Source organism: Pipistrellus kuhlii, unplaced genomic scaffold (assembly GCF_014108245.1).
Source record: "Pipistrellus kuhlii isolate mPipKuh1 unplaced genomic scaffold, mPipKuh1.p scaffold_m20_p_3, whole genome shotgun sequence".
In the NCBI taxonomy this organism is placed as follows: Eukaryota; Metazoa; Chordata; class Mammalia; order Chiroptera; family Vespertilionidae; genus Pipistrellus; species Pipistrellus kuhlii.
This window is the reverse complement of record NW_023425529.1, coordinates 6422901-6442996: the sequence shown is the minus strand read 5'-3', so window position 1 is coordinate 6442996 and position 20096 is coordinate 6422901. Positions and strand designations below refer to the sequence as shown.

General features: G+C 48.3%; 1 protein-coding gene across 8 annotated transcripts in view; it reads left to right on the top strand.

The window, feature by feature from the left end:
- The window catches only part of BTBD11 (BTB domain containing 11), a 232748-nt gene that overhangs the window by 123118 nt on the left and 89534 nt on the right, over positions 1-20096 (top strand). For all 8 annotated transcript variants that reach the window (XM_045587552.1, XM_036457443.2, XM_036457442.2 and 5 more), the window contains exons 2-3: positions 12426-12575; positions 19798-20002. In XM_045587552.1, the coding sequence (XP_045443508.1) occupies positions 12426-12575; positions 19798-20002 (355 nt within the window). The remainder of the gene's footprint in view (positions 1-12425; positions 12576-19797; positions 20003-20096) is intronic.

The following is a 20096-nucleotide window of genomic DNA, read 5'->3' as shown; positions in this document are numbered from 1 at the left end:
GAGCCAGGCAGCAGCTCACTGCGCCTAACATCCCCTTTTACAAGCAGGTCCCGGGTGTCTGGGTTTCCGTGCAGCTTTGCGCAGGTCATGTGACTCTTCCCTACCTCTGCTTTCTCCAATGTAAATGGAGATCATCATAGTAGCCGCTTCATACTGTTATTGTGAGGATGGAATGACATAAAACAACATATTCAGAATGGCACATAGCAAGCACTAAATGCGAGCTAACGGTAAGGGTGATGGCGATGCGGATAACGATATCCGCGATGATGATGGCTCCGTTCCCACAGAGCAGGCACTGTTCCTTTTACTGCTGTTATCATGGCTATGACTACTAATGCCATTATTACGACAAAGTCCCATTTGTACCAGTACTAATACCACCGCCAGGATAAATGCCACCCCCCAGGATGTACATAGCAATTATGACTTTATAAAGCTTTGGAAGTGCGAATGGCTCCCCGGTGAACTTTAAATGTTGATGCGGTTGGTGGCCATGGTTTTGCACGCGATAGTTCTGCCCCCCTGTCTCATCCCAGCACCGCCTGCGCCTGCATTCCCACCAGGCCTCACCTCTCCATCCCTCCTCCCCCCTCCAGCCAGACCAGATCCTTCTTTTTCTTTCTTTTTTTTTTTTATTAACTCCCTCCCTTTTTACAATTATACATTCCTAAAGACTCAGCTCAAATGTCATCTGTTTGATGATGTCTTCCTTGGCTGGGGAGACATAAAGATGCAAACTAGGAAATCAGGTTTCATCAGGAGTGGGGATTCGGGCATCCAGGAGAGCAGCGAGAACGGAGGCTGTAAAGATTGCCAATGAGATCTGAGAGCTGGTCTGCGAGGAAAAGCCAGCGTGCGGAAGCTGGAGCAGCCCACTCTGCTGCGGAGTGGCCTGGCTGAGTCCTGCCGAGCAGCTGATAATCACAGGAAACACCGGTATTGCGCATCTCGTATGCGCCAGACACTGCTCAGGTGTGGATATATACGCCACAACCCTATGCTGTTCCTACCGCCACCCCCATTATGGAGGGGAAACCGAGGCACAGGGAGGTTCATTCATTTGGCCAGAGTGTGAATAGAGGTCATCCGTAACAAAGCCTGAATTTCGGCTCCAGAGCCCATACACCAGTGTTGTGTGTGATTGTATCACATCGCTGTTTCTGTCTCTGTTTCCTCTCTCCTACCTTCCCTTCATTCTGATTTATCCACTGTCCCACCACCAAGGTGCCCAGTTGTGGGCTTAGGGTGGTAGAAACCAAAGTCACCCTCTACTCACTAATGTCTTAATTCGGCAAATATTTCATGCCTACCACCTGAAGATATAAATGTATGAGTATACGGCAATTACTTGGAATAGGGACTGGTACATAGTGGGTGTTAGCTACCATCATCACCATCATCAATATATTCATTATCACCATTATCATAACTATTATTACCATCACCACCACCATCATCACCACCACCACCATCATCATCATCCTGTACAGTATCTGGCACTAAGAAGGTTTTCAGTGAGTATTTTGTTGAATAATGAATGACAAGGCATGTCTCAAAACCACTCACATTCCCAGGAGAGAGCTTTTCAGTGTCAGAAAATCGATGCCCTAATTCCCTGAGTCCCCGGAGAAGCCATTTGCCGCCCATCTCCTCCCCCAAGACTAGGCGCACATCCTTCCTTCTCCAGGAAGTGGATCTTTCCCACCTCCACTCTCTGACCCCTGTGGGCAGGCGTGGCTTCCCCTCCACATGCCAGGACACAAAGCTTTCCCTCGCTCAGTAAGCCCCTTTCCTTTCCTTTCATGCCTCAGTTAAAGAGTTTAGCTGTAAGCTTCCATAAGGAGGGACCACGGCTTCACCCAGGGTGGCACATAGTAGGCACTCAGGAAACATTTGTGCTGACTGGCGGGGAGCTGGGGTTAGTGGTGTCTAACCCTTCCCCACTTCCGCGGTTCGTGATTTCATGGCTCACTGGTTCTAAACGACAGAACACAAACTTTCAAAATGGATAGTCACATTTGTTGAGAAACTTCTCCCAGGTTAAAAGTGTGTCATTTCTCTTGTTTATACACACATGTACATATGGCAAATGGATGGATGGGCAACTTTAAAGTGTGTGTGTGTGTGTGTGTGTGTGTGTGTGTATGTGCATGGCTATCCATACCTGTGTGCATGCATGTGTATGTATGTATGTACAAATTTCAGATAACAAGAATATTCACCTAACTAGCAGCTGGACTCCCTGAACAAAGGTTTCTAATAAATTGGCCTATGAATTCACACTGACAGGACAAGGACCATTGCTTTGCTGTGGAGCCGGCTACCGCTGAGGCCTGCCTGGCCCCTGCACTGAGTGGCCTCTGGTGCGGGAAGACCATTTGGTCCCTCCCCTGGGACTGTGGTTTTCATGCAGAGGAACCGGCAAGGAAGGGTGAGCAGATGTAGAGCTGACTAGTGTGAACCACCTCAGTGGGCTCCGGGGCCTGGCCTTGTCTCTGGTGTCTGGTGCCTGGCCCCGGGTGATTAGGGCAGGTGGATAGTGGCCTGGAGCTGAGAACCTGGCTAAGGAGGCCCAGGGCTGGCTGATTTGCATCTGAGAAGTGCACTCACCAGCAAGTAGTTTGCTGTCTGTAGGAACAGGCTAACCCAGGATGTGCAGTCCCTGTGGAGTCAGCAAGGCCCAGATGTGGAAACATCTGAATTCAACCTGGCAGTGTTGCTCACTGATTGAGCATCAACCCATGAACCAGGAGGCCATGGCTCAATTCCCCGTCAGGTCACATGCCCAGGTTGCAAGCTGATCCCCAGTAGGGGTCATGCAGGAGACAGCCAATCAGTTCTCTCATCAATGATGTTTCTATCTCTCTCCCTCTCTCTTCCTCTCTGAAGTCAATAAAAAACATGTTTTTTAAAAAATATTTGAATATAGACAGCAAAATACATGGTGAGTACAGTACATGTGGGGAGGTACGGGAGGGAGGAGAAGGGACCCTCCTCACCAGCAAGGACAGTGAACTCCCTTCACCAGGAGCCCTGGCCTTGTCTAAAGTGCAGTACCTTTTAACAGCAACAATAAAAGAGAATTCAGAGTCCTCTTGTGGTTTATTGTTGCTCTGTAATCAGCTGCTGACTGTAGCCTAATGGGATCCTAATGCTTTTAAAAGCCAATTTTGCAATCTTTGCGCAGTAAATCCTCACTTAGCGTCCTCGTTGGGTTCTGTGACTTTAAGCCGAAGGACATATAACCAAATAACAAAACCAATTTTACCATAGAGACAAGAGTTAAGTTCCTACCACATCTCATCAACCTTATAACAAAACAACATTAGTTGAGAGCCTGCTGTATTTGCAATGGAGGGTCCTATCAGCATATACACGCATTGCTGCCACTGGCAGATGTATGCTTTTACGTGTCATTAAAATCTACACTACGTTCACAGCAGCATTAGCTAGTTCTCAAAATGTTAGCCTAATCTCCTCTACGCCTGTAGATATACACACCCCTGTCCTTCCGTGCGGTCAGCCATAGAGTATTTCAACGTATTAAACATCCTGCGGAAGAGTTCCCCACTATATCCTATCAAATACGTGGTACATTCTAGCCACCAGGGTGTGTAATTAAAAATAATCAGTCTTTGAAGACTTAGAATACAATTAAATATACTGAAAACACTAAGGCTTGGTTCAATATGATTTAATCTTCCTTAGATGGTTCCGGATCTTATGGGCCCTGGGGGCCTGGATTATGAATATTAATGAATCCCATGCTCTTAGTCTGCGGAAGTTCCACCTGAAGGAGATTTCCGGGTTCATGGGCTTCCGATTTAAAGGGACGCTCACTCTTACCTGGATATGGTTTCTTGGTCCCCAGGGGATGACATATCAGTGAATATTTGTCATGGGCATAAAATGCTCTGACAGCTGGTGTGAAATCTCAGCCTCTCGTCTTTATCAGGGAGACATTTTCAGTGGGACTGTTAAATTGTTATTAACACCTTTAAAAAAAAAAAAAAAAAAAACACAACTTATTGCCAAAATGGGTTTGGCTCAGTGGCTAGAACGTCAGCCTGCGGACTGAAAGGTCCCGGGTCCGATTCCAGTCAAGGGCATGTACCTTGGTTGCGGGCACATCCCCAGTAGGGGGTGTGCAAGAAGCAGCTGATCAATGATTCTCATCGATGTTTCTAACTCTCTATCCCTCTCTCTTTCTCTCTATAAAAAAATCAATTGAATATATATATTTAAAAAAAACTTATTAATCTATTTTTCCACCAAGAACTCTACTCAGGAGTCATCCACTAATTCAACTTGTATTTGTTAAGCAAGTCCCAATGGGACACAGTGGAACTGGAGAGTTGGCAACAGGGAAAGGCACACAATGTACATAATGTAATCAAATAACAAATGCTCTTTAATGGACATATACCTCCTTCCCTCCCCTACTGCCCATCATCTCCTTCCTTCCCTGTCTAGTGGGTTCACCTTCACCATTTGAACCATATTCAGATGCTTACTGATTCAGAATTAAAGTTAATCTGGGAAAGGAACAGTTAAAAATAACCTCAATGTGTCTTTTAGACACACAAGGCAGCCCAGCCAGTGTAGCTCAGTGGTTGAGCATTGACCTATGAACAAGGAGGTGACGGTTCAATTTCCAGTCATGACACATGACCAGGTTGTGGGCTCGTCCCCATTCTTTCCGGTCTGTTCTAACGCACCCGCTGGAGTGACCCTCCGAAAAGATCAGATCACATCCCTCCCCTGCTCAGAACACTTCGCTGCCTCTCATCTCGCTCAGAGTCAAAGCCAAAGTCTGCAGTCGCCCATGGGGCTCCACCCAGTCTGCCCTCCCCACCTCTCTGACCTCCCCACCTACTGCTTGTCCCCTCACTTTCTCTGTTCCTTCCCTAACGTGCCAAGCCCATGTCCCTCAGGCCCTTCCCCTTACTGTCCCCTCTGCTGGCCTGCATTCCCCTCCCCTTCTCTCCCAACCCTCCCACTCCCCCAGGATACTGTGTGGCTTGCACACTCACTTCCTTCAAGACTCTCCTTGAATGTCCCTTCCTGCTCCCCCACCCAGCACTCCCATCCACCTTTTCTCGCTCTATTTTTCTCCGAAGCACTTACCATCCAAGCAGCTCCATATTCTAATTATGTATTTGGCATGCATATACCAAAATGGCAAGAATATTCAGTGTTTTTGCTACTGGATCCCAGTACCCAGAATCACACCCAGCTCCTAGTGGAGGCTCAGTACTGCTTGCTGAAGAAGCAAATGAATAGACTATTTTGCCCTCTGTTTCTTTATGGCTTTATACCAGTTGGTGTTTTCATTTATGCAATTGGTGTTAGAGCCACACTGTCGTCCCACTGTCTCTGCACCTGTACCGTTACCGTGCCTTAATGACAGCACGGCCGCCTCTGTGTCCCGTTCCCGGGATGAACACCCTCTAACCCAAGTTTTATTTATTTATTTATTTATTTATTTATTTATTTTTATTTATTTTTATTGATTGATTATGGTATCACATAATTGTCCTTATCCCCCCATTCCCATCCCAAACCCCTCCCCACATATGCCCCCACCCCCCTCTTGTCCATGGCCACTGTTTAGGCCCTTGTGCAAGCGCACAAGTCCTTTGGTTGATCCCTCCCCCTCATCCCCACCCTCCCCTACCTTCCCTCTGAGGTTTGAGAGTCTGATCGCTGCTTCTCTTTCTCTAGGTCTGTTTTTGTTCATCAGTTTATGTTGTTCATTATTTCCTCTAGATGTGTGAGATCATGTGATCCAAGAAATACCCTTGTAAGAACTGAAACTGAGGCAAGCCATAATGGTTATGCTGAGAGGCAAATGAATCAGTCTGTAGTGAGTTCTAACCCAAGTTTTAATTCGCTCCCATGGCTCCTGAGCTGCCTGCGAGGAAACCTGCTTCGTGGGGTTCATGTGGGGAGGGCGGCTTTTCCTCTTTTGTGACCCTGCCCTTCTTTGTCCCTGCCTCTCTCTATCTCAGCCCCCCACGGGCACACTGGGTGCCCTTTTCTTGTTGTCTCTGGACCGCCAACTCCCTAAGAACAGAGCCTGCTGCTTCTTTTGCTTTTTGGAGTCTGGGTACATTTCAGTTGGGCCTTGGAGAATGAACATGGACTTGCTGGGGACCCAGTGAAAACGGAGAGAACATGGTGTAGAGATAGTGAGGAGGAGAAGGGAAGCAACGGAAATAGAAGATGCAGACCACTCTCTCTAGAATTTGGGCTGGGAAAGCGGGAATAGAGAGATACAGGACCTAGAAGGTGAAGGTTCCGTTTTTTAAGTCCAAATCCGTCTTGGCCCAAAGCCCAACGTTCCCCGTGGTTCCCCCTGCCTCCCCACCCAGCTTCCCCCACCTCTGCCCTCCGCTCCCATCAGGCACTCTCCGCCCCAGCCACTCTCCCATAGGCACATTCTTCCTTGGAACGTCCTTCCAACACATTGCCGTTAAGTGAGCTATTTATAGGGGCCAAGATTGACATGTATTAATTCATTTGATCTTCCAGTCACCTTTCGAGGATCATGCTGTGACCATTCCCGTATTATTTGCAAGGAAGGGCAGTTACAGGGAGGCCCAACGGCATGCCCAAGGTGACATTGCTGGGAAGTAGCACCGCTCCCACTGAGCCTGGGCATTCATTCGGGCTCCACACTCTGCACTCTGCTGGAAGGCCTTCTTCCTGCTCCCGCGGCTGACGAGGGCTGGCCCTGCTGTGCTCCCATGTGGACCCCACACCCCTGCCCTCCAGTCTTCTTCCCACAGTGTTTCAGTTGGTGGGTCTGTCTCTCCGGCCAAGTGGGAGCCTTTGAGGGCAGGGATGCATGCATCCCGTTGTCTGTGGTTGGTGCTCAGTGTCTGAGGCTGAAGAGGATCCAGAGTGATGTCATGTCCTTTGTAGGTCAGCCTGCTCCTTCCTCTGTGTCCTTTAGGCCCCACGTCAGGGCACGTCATCAAACCGGTGTCTGACCATTCTCCACTGCCTCTTGTTTCTTTTGATGATGTGATTGCAGACTTCTGAAGAACTTGTTTCTTGGGCTAGAATTTGTTTGGGGAAGTGGAGGGGATGAACCATGGTCTGGGTTTATCCTAATTGGAGTACAGCATGCCTTTCTCAGAGGAATGAATGGGTTCACCGAGCCAGCTCTGAATCTATTTCCCACTTTAAGTCTCTCAGAAATAAAATGGTTGTGCAAACATTAGGGAGGGGGCAGGGGGAATCTGATAACTTCCTATCCTGTTTCTTAATAAATCTAATGGTAACACAGAGCCTTCTGGCATCGTGGTATTATTGAATTCTTAAATCTTCAGCTTCAAAGAACTTCACTTGGGCTATTAGCAAACATTTATCTAACCCCTTTTCGGTGCCAGGTTGTCCACATATATTATCCCATTAGGGCCTCCCCGTCACACTAGGAGGTAGATAGCATCAGGCATTTCATCGAAGGAGAAAGGGGCGCTCAGGGAAGCCCAGGCACAAGGCCCTGCCCACAGCTGGGAGGCGGCAGGGCGGGAACCGGAACCTGCCAGGTCTGCCTGGTGCCTGTTCCACGGCTGGCTGCTGCACCCCAGCTGCTTCCCTCCCATTGCTTAAAGCTGGGACAGCTGCCAGGACCCCCCACTTGAATTCTGGGGCTAACGTAGCAGAAACCAAGGGGTAGCTTGACAGGCAGGAAGTAGGCAGACTGCTCTTGCAGACAAAGACAGACCAGGCTCAGCCCAAGCCTGTGCCCCAGGCACCAAGACCTATGCAGTCTCCTCTTCCTCCTCCATCATCATCATAAATGAGAGGAGAATGGGTGAGTGTTGACGGCTGTCTTGTTTGGGTTTCTCTTGGTGGGTCTGGATGCTATCCAGACCCAGTCATAGATGGAGATGCAGAGAAAGGATGAGAAAGGATGGCGGGGCGGTGTATTTGCTAAGGGGTCATCCTATGCAGATAGGAAGGTAGGCATCTAGCAAGGCAGCAGTGACCCCTGATCCTCCATCAGATGCCCGACGTGGTTGGCCCAGGGGCCCATCCAGAGGAGTAGCTCTCTTGTGTTATGTCCCAAGTGACCTAACCAAAGTGCGGTCGGTCTCCATTTGCACAAGATTTTGGAAAGATGGCCCTCCAGACTGTTAGAATCCAGGCATTAAAGAAAAGAAACTGCTCATCTGCGAACACAGGGTGTGTATAGAGCGGAGGCTTTGATATATTATCTTGCGTAATCACCCCAAGAAAGCGATGAAGGAGATATTTGAACCTGTCTTTGCAGACACGGAAGCTGACTGGGGATCTGGGGAGGTCTTTGTTCGGGCTGCACAGGGGCTGCGGCAGGATGGGAGCTCAGCTCCATCAAGGCCATGGCCATGCCCAGCCCACTCTGTCCCCACTACGGCCCGTTGGTCCCAGAGCAGAGGGCCTGGTGGCGGCTGGGAGTGTGGACCTCAGAAGCATCGGTTCGTCAGCTGTTAGGACCCCCAGACCCCCTTAGGATGTGAATGAACTTCTCCCTTAGAAGATACACAACCGACTCCAGAGTAATAGCATTTCAGGGAGGCCATGACCTCTTCAGTCTCCTCTGGACCATAGCTGATGACCACCTTCTCTCTAGAGAAATTATTCTCTTTAGGTCCAATCAGAGTCATATCTGAACCTTCATTCTCCATGTCTTTGAACTTGAGTTTTAATCCCCAGGCTGCAGCTGTCCTTGGCTCCCATGGTGGAAATTGATGAGCAGTCCAAAACTGAGGGCTGCATCTGACACTGAAATATGAAGCTGGGACCTTTTTATTGACCTGGTTGATTTTTAGGCAAAAATAAATAAATAATAATAATAATAAAATAGAACAACAACAACAAAAACCCTCTAGTTTATGTGCTACCCCATCTAGAGTCTTCAAGAAGAAAATAAATCCTATATATCTATTTTTTTATTTTTTTACTTTGGAGAGAGAGAGAGAAACATAGATTTGTTGTTCCACTTATTTATGCATTCATTGGTTGCTTCTTGTATGTGCCCTGACCGGAATCGAACCTGCAACTGTGGCATATGAAGATGACACTCTAACCAACTGAGCTACCCGGGCGGGGCCCTCATTTATAATCTTTGCATAATCATTCAATTTAGATTCTTCACATCTCAGTAATCTAGCTTTCACAGCTTCTTTGAGTAATTATGTTTTCACATTTAAATGTCAGAACCCTCTAAAAGAAGGAGAAATAATCCCAAGGGAAATTGTTTATTCTTGTGACAAAAAGCAGAAAGCGGTCTAAAGCTGAGTTTGTACACATTAACTGATTTCATCTCAGTTACCATATGCTCAGCACATGCAAAATCCTCTGGTATACGTTATCTCATTTTATCCCAGCACACCCCGTAAGGGAGACAAGGACGGAACTGTCACCTTTCACAGAAGAGGAAATGAGGTCCAGAGTGGCCCTGTGACCTGCCCAAGGTTAAGCACAGGGGGACTGATAGCCACGTCTGAAAGTCAGGTCCCAGACTCCACATCCTGTTTGCTTAGGCCTCAATCGACATGTGAAGCAACGTTTCAGATGCAGGTCAAGGATGGGGACTTGCTGAACATCATGCAAATACCAAGAAAGCAATCCCGCGAGCACACATGGCTTATTTCTCCTCTGGATTAGGTAACTTCCTCCTCACAGCACTGGGACTCTCTCTCGGGCCTCCTTTGCTGTGAAGCCCCATAACTACCACCAGGAGCCTGGGGTCCCTTGTCCCACTGGGTCCTGGTCATCCAGTGCCTGCTGCAGGGAGCTCTCCAAGGGTAGGACGTCTCTGACTAAGAGTCAGGACATCAAGAGCACCAGATGAGGAATTGGCCCTACACTGTTGGCATGACAACACCTACTTGACTTGGCCTCTGACCAAACGTCTAGGCTGGTGAACAAACAGGAGGGAGCAAGGATGACTCAGGGCATCCCCGGTCATCAGGAGGATGACTCAGCTGTTCAGCACAAGGGGACAGGCGGGAGGCCGGTTTTGGGTGATGGGAATTTCTGCGAAGGGCTTGCCTTCCCTGAAAAGGGAAGGGATCACCTCTCGGTCATCTCCACATCCCCTGCAGAGCCTGCTGGCTCTAGGCAATGTCCAGCCTAGAGCCAGCAGGGTGATTCTGTGTTGTCCAGCTAATGCCAATTTGTGTGCCAGCATAATCCACAGTGGTGTTCAAAGCAAAAATCCTTTCTGATACTGCAGATAGCATTTTTCAATTAATAAAACAGAAGAGAAGTAAAAAGGAAAAAATTAAGCCCTGGTTTGTTTGGCTCCGTGGATAGAGCATTGGCCTGCGGACTGAAGGATCTCGGGTTTTATTCCAGTCAGAGGCACATGCCCAGGTTGTGGGCTCGGTCCCCAGTGGGGGGCATGCAGGAGGCGGCTGATCAATGGTTCTCTCATCACTGATGCTTCTGTCTCTCTCTTCCTCTCCCTTTCTCTCTGAAATCAATAAAAAATGTATTTTAAAAAATTGAGAGTGCTTCGTGTAATAATAGTAAGGGTCAGTATTATTCTCCATGAAGTTGTTTTTGTTTTTGTTTTCCATGGAGAACAGGAAGAGTGTATGTGTGGGTGGTGGTGGTGGTGGTGGTGGGTGTACTGGGTCCTGATATAAAATGTATTCTTATTACGGGTCACGGTCAAAAAAGTTTGAAAAACAGTGGTTTAAAGAATAATCTTAGGTAGACACATACTTGACCAGTTTCCTGATGATAAAAACATTGAAACTGAATCATCATTTACATCATTCGTCTGCTCATTCATTATTTATCCCAAAAAGGTCTTCTAGAGTTACCTTCCCCATTGGGTCCACCTTGAGGTGTGAAGGTGGACTGGCCGGGGACCATGGACTGGCCGGTATGGCTGGAGCCACTAATGAGGCAGCAGGGGCCAGGAGAGGCGTGTGACCGGTGCCACCACACGTCCGCCCATCCTCAGAGGAGAAACTTTGTTTGCTGAGTTTTTGTGGTTCAAACAGAATGAGGAGTGACCTTTGAACTACAGATATTCTGTCTGTTCCCCCTCACCCTGCCAGTTGACTTAAATAATTCAGCACCTATGTATTGAAACTGTCCTATTGTCCCTCAATTATGCCATTGCTCGACTTGTCTCTCTAGTTGATTCATAAACTGCTTAAATGCACCTTCTGCTTCTTTTGCATCTTCAAAATGCCTAGCATGGTTGGGAATATAGCAGGTATTCAATAAGAGCTTCCTACTTATTGACAACCACTCATTATTCAGGTCCCATGCCTTCATTCCTCGTTTCTTCCTACCATAGAGAATTTATCCTATGGCTTTGTGTGTCTCAGCTGCCTCCTTTGCTTAAATTGTGAGCCCACCGAGAACAGGAGTGTATGTATTCTGTCCATCACTGTGTCCTCTGTCCCTAATACAGCACAGTGCCTGCCTTGTTCATCATATCTTCCAATCCTCAGCGATTGGCACTTTGTAGGTGTATCTGTTAGTTATCACCATCTTAATGCTGAGTAACAAACAACCCCCACTATCTCAAAGACATACCAAGTTAGCATTTGTGTTTGTGGGGCAGCTCTGAGCTTCAGGTGGGCACTAGATTGGCTCCGTGTCTCTCTCTCCCCCTCCTTAGACCAGCAGGTTAGACAGGGCATATTTCTCTCATGATGATGGCAGAGGCACAAGAGAGCAAGTTCAACTGCACAGGTGCTCTGCAGGCCTTGAGTTCCATCGTGTTCATGAACATACCTTTGGCCAGAGTGAGGCGTCAAGCCCAAAGGCAAGGAGCGAGAAAGCACACTCTGCCTTTGGAGCCTGGGACCAGGTCGTACTTCTGACTAAAGTCTCAGAGTACGTGCTGAGGTTCTTGCTAAGTGAGCGTGGAATGGGAAGGAAGGGAAGAGAGTACTTAGATTCCAGAGATTTCCACAAGTCTCTTTCCCTCCTCACATTGCTTTCCAGAGAAAGCAAGAGCCTTGTCTGACAGATAACCACCCAGCCAGGGGTTCCATTCGTTGGGCAAGTCCTCGGAAGTGACTGCAGCAGAGTAACCAACAGCTCTTCTCCCCCCCCCCCCCCCCCCCCCACACACACACCCAGGGATAGCAGCTGCCTCTCTGGAGGAGAACGAGGCATCTCTGAGCAGACAGAATGCTGCTCTGCTTTGTGCCCTGTGGAAATTTGCATACAGACCAATGCCCGCATGTTTGTTTAAATTAGTAGGTCGGGGCCTTGAGGCAAGCTTTTCCTGGTAAAATAGCTAGATATCATTCCTGCAGGGAGTCTTGGCTGTCACGTTGGGTTTGTGGTCCCAGCTCCGGTGCAGTTCAAGGCTGTGCACAGTTTGACGCCCCTCCTCTGGTTAGCCGAAAAGTAACAATCTGCTCTCCTCTCATCCCCTCTTCCCCGGCCCGCAGGAGTGCTGTGCCTGCCGGACAGCCTGAATCTGCACCGGGACCCGCAGCGCTCAAACAAGCCGGGGGACGTGCCCATGTTCAGCCAGTCGGAGCTGAGGACCATCGAGCAGTCCCTTCTGGCCACCCGGGTGGGCAGCATCGCGGAGCTGAGTAAGTGGATGCACGTTCTCTCGCCCTCTCCCTTCCTGAGGTGCCCCCACCCCAGGGCAGTGCGTGATAGCCAGCCAGATGGCACCTTCCAGTGAATACCTGCCGTGTGCACAACACAGTGCCACGATGGCCGTGGGACAGGCGGGGCCTCTATAGTCAGGCAGGCCTGGTCAGTGCCCTGGCCCTGCCGCTGATGCGAGTCAGCTGCCTGACCTGTTCTGAGCCTCAGTTTCCCACAACAGAGAGAGTAATAGTTCCTCCCTTAGAGGGTAGCTGGGGTGATTGGAGGAGCTATGCCCATAAAGGAGTTTGCCCCGTGCCTGGCACCCAGTGAGGGTGTATGAATAGTGTCTGTTCACTTGGTTATCACTACGGGATTCCTTTAACGTATATATCAGATCTCTCTCTCCTCTAGTCTGAATCCTCCTCTGGTTCCCATCTGATCCAGGGGAAACCCCAAGTTCTCAGAATGCTTCCAGGCCCCCCCCCCAGGTCACTCAGACATCTTCCACTCTCCCCTCTGGCCCACTGAAAGGCAGCCACCTGGCCCCACGATGTTCCTTAAACACAGCAGGCGACCGCAGGACCTTTGCACTTCCTGGCCTCTCTTCCCGTACCACTCTTCCTCCAGATACCCACAGGGCTTACTCACTCATGACCTCCAAGCCTCACCCCAGGATGACCTTCTCAAGGAAGCTTTTCCTGACCATCTCCCCCCGCCACACACACACACACACACACACACACACACACACCAAACTGGCCTGCTGACTCATATGTTGGAACATCATCCCATACACCATGGGTCAGTGTGTCCAATTCCCCGGTCAGAGCACATACCTGGGTTGCGAGTTCAGTCCCTGGTAGGGCCAAGTACATGAGGCAGCTGATCAATGTTTCCCTCTCTCTTCCCTCTCCCTTCCCCTCTCTCTCTCTCTCTCTCTCTCTCTCTCTCTCTCTCTCTCTCTCTCTCAAATCAATAATTATGATCCCAGGAGGATCTTTATCCCCCTTCACTGCCTCACCCTTCTCTCCAGCAGTTACTCTAGTTTTTGTCTTTTTTTTTTTTTTTAATAACAGCTACACTGAGATATAATTGAAATACAAATCGCCTATTCAGAATACGCAATTCAATGATTTCTAGTATGTTTCCTGAGTTTTGCAACCATAACCACACTCGGTTTTAGAACATTTTTATTACCCCCAAAACCTGAAGCCATTAGCAGTCACTTCCCTTCCCTTAGTCACACCCTATATTACTCATCTATGTTTTTAATTGTCTATCTCTCCCTACTACTATCTAGTCTCATGGAGAGTTAAGATTTTGTTTTGTTCGTTGATGTAACTCCAGCACCAAGAATACTGCCTGGCACATAGTAGGTCCTCAGGAAATACTAAGAGCAGGGAAGAGGAAGAAAGAGAGAGAGACAGAGAGAGGTGGCGAGAAGGGAGGGATTGTCACGAAGGTGGGGATGCCACAGTTTGAGCAATGACATGTCACACATTCACCCCCTCATTTAGGGCTGTGCTCTCTGAACCCGCCAGCCAGAGTAAAGTGAAACCGTACTTACTTGGGATCCCGTTGGTTGTCAATGACTTAGCTGTGTGTTAGTTCCTGGTGGGACTAGAGCTTTGAGCTCAGAAACACGTGGCTTGCTTATGCTGAAGGATGAATGGATGTGAGTCTGGAAAATCAGGAGCTGTTCAAAGCTTCGGGACCCAGAAGGCAACGGGCGCCTCCTCCCGTGGGAATTCCCTGCACAGGACAGGCGTGTGGAGCCTCTGGGAAGCGAAGCAGCCTCCGTCGAGGGTCCTTGCGATCACTGCATCTGCTCCCCCGGCACCTGAGCCCGGAAACTGCATTTCCATTCTCACCAAACCCCCAACGTCACGGGATGCCCGCCGTCACAGGGGCTCCCCGTTACCCATCATTCACTTAATTTTTCTTAAACGTTTGGGCGCCTCGCCCCCTTTAGCCATCTGGTGGGTCCTGCCTCAGGATATTTTTAAATGCATAAAATGAAGTGCCTACATTTACAAAAACACACACACAAAAAAACAAAAACAAAAAAACAATTACACTAACGTTTTCATCTAAATTGTGGCGTAGGAATTCTGTGCTTCTTCAGGAGCACATTAGCAAGTTTTTGCAGCGGCTCTGATGACCCCATTAGTTAGAGGCAGCGATGTGTGCAGAGATATTCTGAGATATCTGCAGCCATTGGAACGGGATGAGGGAACGTCTGCTTTTAACAGCTCCCCAGGGGTTCAGGGAGAGAGGGTCTGAGCAGCATCACTCTCAGAAGCAATGCTAAGATGCACCCAGCGCAGGACCCTGGAAATGCAGAACCCGGCCACAGTGCGGTCATGTCTGCATGGACGTACGTGGGCACCACGCCTCTGGCCCACACACTGTGATCTCTGTGGTCTCAAAGGTTTGTCCTGGGGTATCGTTAGGACCCCTCAGGAGGCAGCCAACCAGTGATTCTCTCTCATCGTTCATGTTTCTATCTCTCTCTCCCTCGCCCTTCTTCTCTGACATTAATAAAAATAATTGTTTTAAAAAGAAGCAGAAGAAGAAAAAAGGATTTGCTAAAATAGCCTCACGTCACCTAAGCAGGCAGCCTGCAGGAGCAGCTTGCGGCATAAATGGTTTTTAAGGACGATTTGCTCTGCAAATTAAACGCTGTCATTGCGGCGGGATGTTGACTTTCGCATATGAATTGTTGGCACACAAATGGGTGCCGCTAATTGCCAGTGGGTTTTGTACCTTCATTAAGCGGGCCCGAAGAACATATTCGAGGAAGCGCCTCGGTAAGCCACGTGGGCGACGGGAGATAATGAAATTGCCTTCTTTTCCGACCTGCCTACAGTTTAGACGGGCTCACACTGTGGTCTGAATCCATACTGCCTGGCTCTCTGTGTACAAAGACCTGCTCTTCACATGCAGAGTGGGGTCTAGAAACCACTGCTTTTCCAGAAAAGACGAGGTGGGGAGAATTTGTTCCCAGCCATCCCGGCTCTTCTTGAATCTGGCTGTCATCCCTCACCCTGACCTTCTTAATAGCAGCAGCTGATGTTGTTGAACTAGGAAACTATGAAAAACCTATATGAATTATCTCCTATCTAGCTGTTACTGTCCACACTGACTTTGGAGTGGAGGTGAGAAGAGGATAAACAACTTATCTTAGATCAACCTCACCTGTGAGCGTAAGGGCTGGAGGTTGGACCCTCTTACGCAGGGGTCCTCAAACTTTTTAAAGTGGGGGCCAGATCACGGTCCCTCAGAGAGCTGGAGGGCCAGACTATATGAACTACTAATTCCTACTGTAACACCTCGGCTGCGCTCACTGCCCAAAAAACCTGGCGGGCCGGATCAGACTCCTCTGCGGGCCGCATGTGGCCCGCGGGCCGTAGTTTGAAGACCCCTGCACGGCTTGGGGTGAAAACACACCCACTATTTCTGGAGCCCCTACTGTGTTCCAAGTGCTTTAAATACATTAAAGGTATTATTGTTCCCATTTCACAGATAAGAAAACTGAGACCTGGAAGGATAAATGCTTGCCCCAAGGCAGAGTCATAATTCAAACCCAGGTTGTTGTTTTTTTCTTTTTCTTTTTCTACTCTGCTGTGCTGTGTCCAATTCAGTGTTGCCTTCTGAGCACCTGACACATTGCCCCCTGGCTTGGGGACTATCAGTTGGATGTCAAAGGAATAAATGAGTGACTCACAGGGAAGTAGTCTGTAAAAAGGAAATAACTGAAGCTGAAGAAAATGTCACAGGTGAGGGGAACTCTTTATGAAACTCCAATAAAATGGTAAATACTCCATTGAACTGAATTTTGAACTCAGAGAATTTTGAACCTCTGTATGTCTAAAATATTTGAATGAGAAGCTAAATCAAGATACCACAAAGGTCCCCAAGCATTCACAGGCCGGTGATTCTTCAACCAGAAGCCCTAGGAAATTTGCTGGGTGATGTACTGAATATCACAGGTGACGTAGAGTCTGGCAGGCGATCCAGATCTCTTTACCTGAACTGGCGAGGAGGTCTGGGGGTATTGGGTTCGCCCAGTCTCCGCACTGAAGCCAGAGGGAAAGCAGAGGCCCTAGGTTTTCTCACTCTTGAACCAACTCGACTCTGCATTTGGTCCTGCCCCATTCCATATCCGTGTCCTCTGAGACCTTGCCTCGCCTCTGCTGGGAGACATCCCAGTTTTGCCCCCAAGCTCCCAATTAACCGCCCATTGGACAGTCATTAATTAGAGTGATTGCTTCCTGTTGTGTAAAGGGAAAAACCAAGGACTTCATTAAAAATGCCTCCTCCTATAATCTTTTCACACTTCACCAAGTACTTGTTGCTCCCACTCAATGAGGCAATCACAACTGGGGCCATTAATTTAATACAACTGTGTGCAAAAAGGGTTTCTGAGTTGTCTATCCAGTGGGCCACCAGGAAAAAAAGGGGGGTGGAGGGAGAACAAAACAAAACAGCCCTGATTACTTGGACAACGGGGTCTCTCTCCTTGTTTGAAATGCAGAGGGGCTCTTCCTAGAGAGTCTAGCGGCCTCCAGTCCCAGGCTTGTGGGAGGTTTGAAAACCTGTGCTGTAGTGAGTGGTAGCTGACTGCTGAGACAGAGGCGCCAACTGCTGGCATGTGAGGCCCTTTGTCCCAGGACAGTGGTCAGCAAACTCATTAGTCAACAGAGCCAAATATCAACAGTACAGCGATTGACATTTCTTTGGAGAGCCAAATTTTTTAAACTTAAAATTCTTCTAATGCCATTTCTTCAAAATAGACTCGCCCAGGCCGTGGTAGTTTGTGGAAGAGCCACACGCAAGAGGCCAAAGAGCCACATGTGGCTCTTGAGCCGAGGTTTGCCGACCACTGTCCCAGGGCACTTACCTCAGGAGGACGGCTTCCTCGCAGATGCACTGATAGCCTGAGTCTGGCAGGTTAGAGCAGCGTTTCCCACACAGCAGCATGGGAGACGGTTGTAGGTGATACAGAAAACACTTTAAATTTTTAACTTGCATGCATTTTTTATGAGTACTAGAAAAATAGTGGTTTTCCATTTATGGCACTGATAGGAGTTTTCCTTTTCAAATGAATCTATTTGTGGGGAAAGAATGAGCCACTTTAAAGAAAATATTAAGTAAATAAATTGAACCCGCGGCACACGGAGTACGAGGGGAGTCATGATGGTGATTCCCACGTGGTTACACAGGGATGCTCAAGTCGGTTCCTACAGCCAAATTCCCACTGCCCACACTCAGGGCAGCTCATTCCAAGTGATTTATGGTTTGGGGGTCATGAAGCTGGCAGGTGAGGCAGCAGAGAGCACAGACATAAACCAGGGTTTACAGTGGACGAGTGATTGCAGAATCCCTGTGCCAATTTCATCTCCCACGGCCAGCCCTGTTCAGAGACATCCTTGGGGCCTCTGATCCAAGGACCAGGCTGGTAGCGATGGTGATGGTGATGATGATGATGATGATGATGATGAAAATGATGATGAAATGATGGTGGTGATGATGATGATGATGGTGATGTTGATGGAAATGATGATGGTGATGATGATGATGATGGTGATAATGTTGATGGAAATGATGATGGTGGTGGTGGTGATGATGATGGGATGGAAATGAAATGATGGTGGTGATGATGAAATGATGATGATGATGATGATGATAGAAATGATGATGAGATGATGATGATGATGGAAATTTTGATGAAATGGTGGTGGTGATGATGAAAATGTTGATGGAAATGATGATGAAATGATGATGATGATGTTGACAGAAATTTTGATGAAATGGTGGTGGTGATGCTGATGTGATGGAAATGATGATGGTGGTGATGATGATGGTGGGATGAAAATGATGAAATGATGAAGATGGAAATTTTGATGAAATAATGGTGGAGGTGATAATGAAAATCTTGATGGAAAAGATGATGAAATGATGATGGTGGTGGTGATGATGATGATGATGATGTGATGGAAATGATGTTTTAGCTGTATTAGCAGGTGTTGCAGGTACACAGGGGGAGGGGAGGTTGATTCTGACTGGGGGCATTCTGGAGGGCTCCATGTAAGAAGAGGCATTTGATCACAGCCTTGAAGGTCTTCTGTAGTTGGGAGAATGAACGGATGGGCACTCTAAGGTGTGAAACAATAAGAACAAAAGCAGAGAACCTAGAAGTGCAAGGCGAGCTCAAAGATGCTCAGAGGAGATGGTTAGCCCACCCAAAGCAACAGCTGCCCAGTGTCTTGGAGGATAGAGGGGTGGGGCCAGGGCCCTAAACACGGACCCTTTCCTTTTCTCCGCTCCCTTTTGATTTTTTTTATTTTGAGCTTTTTCTATGGGAGCTCTCAAGAAAAACAGATGGAAAGGTGATTGTACTCCAAGCTGCGCTGAGACGGAAGGTACAAGAAGAAAGAGAAAACTACTTCAGGAAACTTGCTCTTCTGATAATACCAAGTAGCCCACTCCATAATTCAAAACTCAGAAACCACAGAAATGTTGGATATAAAGGAATATTACCCACAATCCCACTAGGCAGACAAATCCGTGGTCAATGTTTCGATTTTTTTTTTTAATATTTACTCAGTACATACTTTTTAATCACATAAGCCTAATCACACTATATGCAGTTTTGACTTTCACTCTTTTCCCACTCGTCATTTTCACATAAGGGAATTGCAACTCTGTAAACATTTTTAATGACGGCCTAAGCTTGTGATTGTATCATGTGGATGCACCAGAGTTTATTTAACCACACTCTTATTTTTAAACATTTGTTTCTTTGTCAACTTTTGGACCCTGTCACTAAGGTTTGGGTGAAAATCCTTGTGCATGAAAGATTTTGCTGCATTTTGGATTCCCGCATTGGGACAGAGTCCCAGAAATGGAATTACTGGATATCAAGGGTAAATGGCATCTGTTAACACCTTGGCTACAAAATGCCAGGTATCCTGAGGGCAGGCATGGCACTGGAGCAGGCGGCATCGAGGTGTCTCAGAAAAGGAGGGTGAAGACCGCAGGCCTGAGAGTCGCACGTATCCAGGTTGAGATCTGTCTCTGCTTCTAACTAGCCTTGACACCTCGAGTCTCCGTTTCCTTTGTCAGTGAAACGGGATTTCTCAGGGGTCTGCAGGCACGTCTTTGCTGCAAGTCTTTGCTGCCGGAGGGATCTGAACTCTTAACTTCTGTCCACAGGCGACCTGGTGTCCCGAGCAATGCATCACCTGCAGCCCCTCCACGCCAAGCACCACGGCAACGGCACCCCCCTGCACCACAAGCAGGGGGCGCTCTACTGGGAGCCGGAGGCCCTGTACACCCTTTGCTACTTCATGCACTGCCCGCAAATGGAGTGGGAAAACCCCAACGTGGAGCCTTCCAAAGTCAACCTGCAGGTGGAAAGGTAAGACTTGCCTTCGCTTCGCCAAAGAGAGGAGCTCCCCTCTGGCCATCACCGCCCAGTGTGGGGGGGTGGGCACTGCCTCCTTCCATGGAGG